Below are 4,475 nucleotides of genomic sequence, written 5' to 3'. Positions count from 1 at the left end.
CTTTAGATACTACAACACGGTTGAAATTGAAATTGATGACATCAAAAGATATTATTTTTTTAAAAAATAATAACAATAGAATGATTGAAGAAAATATGAGTAGTGTCATGGATATGTTAGACAATACTAATGAAATACAGTAGTAAATGTCTATTTTCATAAATAATTTATGATTTACCTATTTTGATAATTATTATTTTTTCATATTATTGAGATGAAAAAGCAGAATAATTTAAAACTTTAAAATATTTATAAATATAAGAGAGGAAACATTTACCAAGAGGTTGGACAGTCAATTAAATTTCCCAAAACCAATGGGCGATTCTGTCAAAAGGAGTCGGAGGCGACAGATTATCAGTTAATTTGGAAAACTCTGCTAAACTGAAATTGGTTCCATTTTGAACTTTTTAGTGTCACAGAATCAATATGTCAGTTTGCAAATCGTTTCTCTAAAATTTTCCTCCACTTCTTTTTATACTCGGTTTCTTCAGAAGCTAAATTGTGAACTTAAATTTTTTAGGCGTCTCTTAGGATTCTTAAAGCAAAATGCCTCGATTTGCTGCTGCTGGTAGCAGCGGCGGTGATGATAAAGCCTTAACAACTGCTGATGGTCAATCGCAGATAATCCAGGTTTGCGTGAAGAGTCAGGTGCATTTCTTGCTCCCATTCTTCTTTCTCACGTAGTTGTTCGAGCACCTTGTTTATTTCTAAGTGTTTCTTGATTTTACCTTCATGTGATTTTACTGTTTTAATGTTTTGTCTAGAAATTGAAGCAACTTTTTGTCTTTCTGGGTTTTACGGGTTTCACGGAAAATATTGGATACGAGTACGGGGATGTCTCAGAAACAATGTATTCGGATACCTTGTTTTTGAGTGTATATATATTGCTTGAACTTTCAAGTGAGCTTTTTAGATGTTTAGTGTGTAGAAATGGAAGCAACCTTGTCTTTCTGGGTTTTAAGTGTTTTATGAAAATATGGGATACGGGTGGTGTAGGTATTCCTATACCTGTTTTTGAGGTTTCTTTGTTGTAGTTTCAAGTGATTTTTTGAGATTTTTTATAGCGTGGAATTAGAAAGCAACTCTTTTTTCCCGGGTTTTACAAGGCTCATGGTAAAGTGTGATTCTTGTTATGGGTTCTCAGTGGGTTTATTATGCTGGCGTTGCTCCTGGGTTGTAATCTGAATACATGAAAAAACATTATACCTTGTTAGGTGTAAATCTTCATATAACATTCGCACACGAATTCGAGTAATTGTTGCTTACTCTTTCTCACTTTTGTCTGTGTTTGTGTTATGTAGGATGGGAATAAGGTGGTCTATAACATTAAGCGCAATGCGAAGTTAATCAAACTGATGCATGCTTACTGCAGAAAGAAGCAATTGGATATTCATACTGTGCGTTTTATTTATGAAGGTCATCGCGTTCCTGGGAAATACACGTCAGATGAGGTTTTTTTTTTTTTTTTTTGCGTTAATCCGATTCTTCATTTATTTTTAATATATGTGTCTGATCTGACAATATATCTAGGTATAAGTAACAGATATAATCTTTCAAATATATGATAAATCTTAGAAAAGAGGAGCGATACTCCTTCGGATTTCATGTATCTGGTGTTACCCGGTATATATATATCTTGGAGGATTGCTTTTCCATACTCATGTTGATACAAAAATGAAGAATCAGATTAGTATATAGAAAACATGGCCTAAATAGTTTTGAGATTGTCAAGTTTATTATTATTTTTCGTAATATGCTCCGTAGTTGCATTTTTCTTGAAGTATAAGCATTGGTCACTCGTCTGATGCATATTCTAAAATATTGGCATATAAATATGATCTTCTAAAGGCGCTTCTAACACATGAAAATATTGAAAAAAATTATTTTGAGCGTAGGTTTTACACATACCTAAATTATACACTTTACTTGAGATCAAATAACATATCCAATATCCATGTTTGATGCGTACCAAACATTGGTACGACTGACGATACAATCCTTCAGGGTCCCTCCTAAAACACAAAAGTCTTGGAAAATATTGAACACCCATGTTTGACATATTCTATGTTCGACACTTGACACAGCAGAAAATAGATAGTTTTCACAATTATCTAAGCATTTGCATGGTGATTTATGGCTTTTTTAACTGTGGAATCTTATGATTATGTAGCTAAATTTGGAAGATGGTGCTGAAATTTGTTGCATGTTTCACCAATCGGGAGGTGGCGTCTGTAGTATGCCAAAGATTACTTCGGCTTTTATATGAACGATGCCTAATAGATTTAATTACCATGTCGAATATGTAAGTGAAACTATTCAGCAGGTTTCTATATTACAGATTTGCGAGTCAATATATTAGTCCTTGAATTTGTGTGTATCTAACTTTGAAGCAAAGAGGTAAAACTTTAAACATTAACCCTAAATGCTAATAAATGTTGGGTTTTTTTTTTATAAAAATAATATAAAAAATTAATTAATTTGAAAATGGGTTTTGAGAAAATTATTTACTAAAATAGGCCATTTGTTATAGTGTTCATTGTTGCAGCTTGATACATTGGCGGCACCACCTTCTTTTCAGTCAATCATCACGTAATTATCTATTTTAAGAAAAGAATTTTTTATTGGTGTCATCGTATTAAGCAACACTTGAAAATACAAGTATATATTGAGAAGAAACAAAAAAATAATTTTTTAATAGTGTCATTGGTTTGTTAGGTGACATTGATGATAATTTTAAAAAAAAAACTAATGTCAAGAAAAAAAAGGTTGGGAAGAACAAAATATTTTTTAATTGGTACTATGTCTATGTGTCAAGCGACATTGATGGTATTTAAAAAAAAATGGGTGTAAAAAAAAAGTTGAGTAAAAAAAAAAATTTAATTGGTGTCGTCAATGTGTGAGGTGACATCAGTGGTATTTAAAATAAATACTGTTAGGGGAGAAAAAAAGCTAAAAGGAAAAGAAATATTGTTTTCATCTCATCAACGTCTTAGGCAACACCGGTTTAAATATTCGATCCCATGATGCTATCAGGCAGCACTACTCTCTTTAGAAACTCCCTTTACCCAGCCAAAAATCTATTTTTGTTGAAGATAAGAAAAAAATGTAAAACCATTTTGTTTGACAGGTCGACTGGTGAATTGTGGTGTTACCGGAAGGACTAAGATCGATACGCAATAATAGGAAAAAAATAAGGTTTCATTTCTTAAGTTATACAAAACATATGGTAGACAATGAATTGGTTATAAATGTCTCTTAGCAAACTTTAATTTGTAACCCAAGCCTAAAGCAATAATATGAATACATAATATTAAATATAGATTGAAATTTGATGTTCGGCGAAGCGTCACAACTGAACAACTTATACAAAAGAAAATTGGACTGGGGTGCGAACTAGATTCAACAAAGTACAACAAAATAAAATTATAAGTTGGTCAAGCCTGCAAGTTGCCTCGATATGTACATATTACAAAAAAAAAAAAAAACAACAAAGGAATGGCTTACAATTGAGGCTGCAATCTGGTTGAGTCCTTATTTGAAATCTGCAATAACCTAAGATACCTGAAAAATAGAATGAAGAAAAACAAGTAAATTCAAAATGAACTTAGTGAGTTCCAAAAACATATAACCTTTGAAACAAAAGTTAATTAAATTGACTTCGAAGCGGAAACTCTCAAACAAAATGTGTACAACAAATCATACAAGCACGCTAACAATACATACACCAATTCAAGTTGCACACGTTCAACACATCGAAAGTTACAAGATAGGAAGCTAAACTTAGTGGAGGAACTAAACAGAACCAATCCGATATAGTGTACACAACGCCACAACTCACACGTTCCCTCTGTTCGCACTTTACCGGAACTCGCGTAATGACGCAACTCACATTTGTCACAATTGGCACCGTGACGCAATTCACATTTTGTCACAGCTCGCTCATTGACATAGCTCATACATTATAATAGTTTGCTCCTTTGCTACAGCTTGCACCCTGCTATAGTCGCACAGTGATACAGCTCGCACATCACCATATACAGAACCAACTCACACATATATACTTACTGTGTTGGCTCGCACATAACTACTTACATAGAGTTTGCATATAACTACCTTATAGGTCAGTTTACTATACTTTACAATAACGGTTTGCATATTTTGTGCAACGACAATTCATGCATACAATACAATCACAATTTACATATTCTTTGCAAAGATAGTTCACATATACAATACATTGATAGTTCGCATACTCTTTGCAAAGATAGTTCACACATATATTACATTGACAGTTTGCATATTCTTTGAAAAGAACTCTCACATAAACACTTTACAAAATTTCATGTGTAGCACCCCATCTCGCCAAAGATAGTTGAGGTGCTACACTAAAAGCAAACTTATACTCAGTTGAACTCTTGTTTAGTTTTCGACATATATTAAATGAGTTGGGGCGTTAGCCCAAAATTTTCAAATGA

The 4,475-nt window shown here is 32.8% G+C and overlaps 1 protein-coding gene across 1 annotated transcript; it reads left to right on the top strand.

Moving 5' to 3' along the window:
- Positions 1-354: 354 nt before the first annotated feature.
- LOC105766174 (small ubiquitin-related modifier 1) lies at positions 355-2,391 on the top strand. Its single transcript, XM_012585519.2, has 3 exons — positions 355-648; positions 1,302-1,451; positions 2,171-2,391. The coding sequence occupies exons 1-3, from the start codon at positions 547-549 to the stop codon at positions 2,264-2,266; spliced, it is 348 nt and encodes a 115-aa protein (XP_012440973.1). The 5' UTR covers positions 355-546; the 3' UTR covers positions 2,267-2,391.
- The last annotated feature ends 2,084 nt before the right edge of the window (positions 2,392-4,475 follow it).

Source organism: Gossypium raimondii, chromosome 5 (assembly GCF_025698545.1).
Source record: "Gossypium raimondii isolate GPD5lz chromosome 5, ASM2569854v1, whole genome shotgun sequence".
Lineage (NCBI taxonomy): Eukaryota > Viridiplantae > Streptophyta > Magnoliopsida > Malvales > Malvaceae > Gossypium > Gossypium raimondii.
Note: the sequence above shows the minus strand (reverse complement) of the source record. Positions and strands in the feature narration are given on the sequence as shown.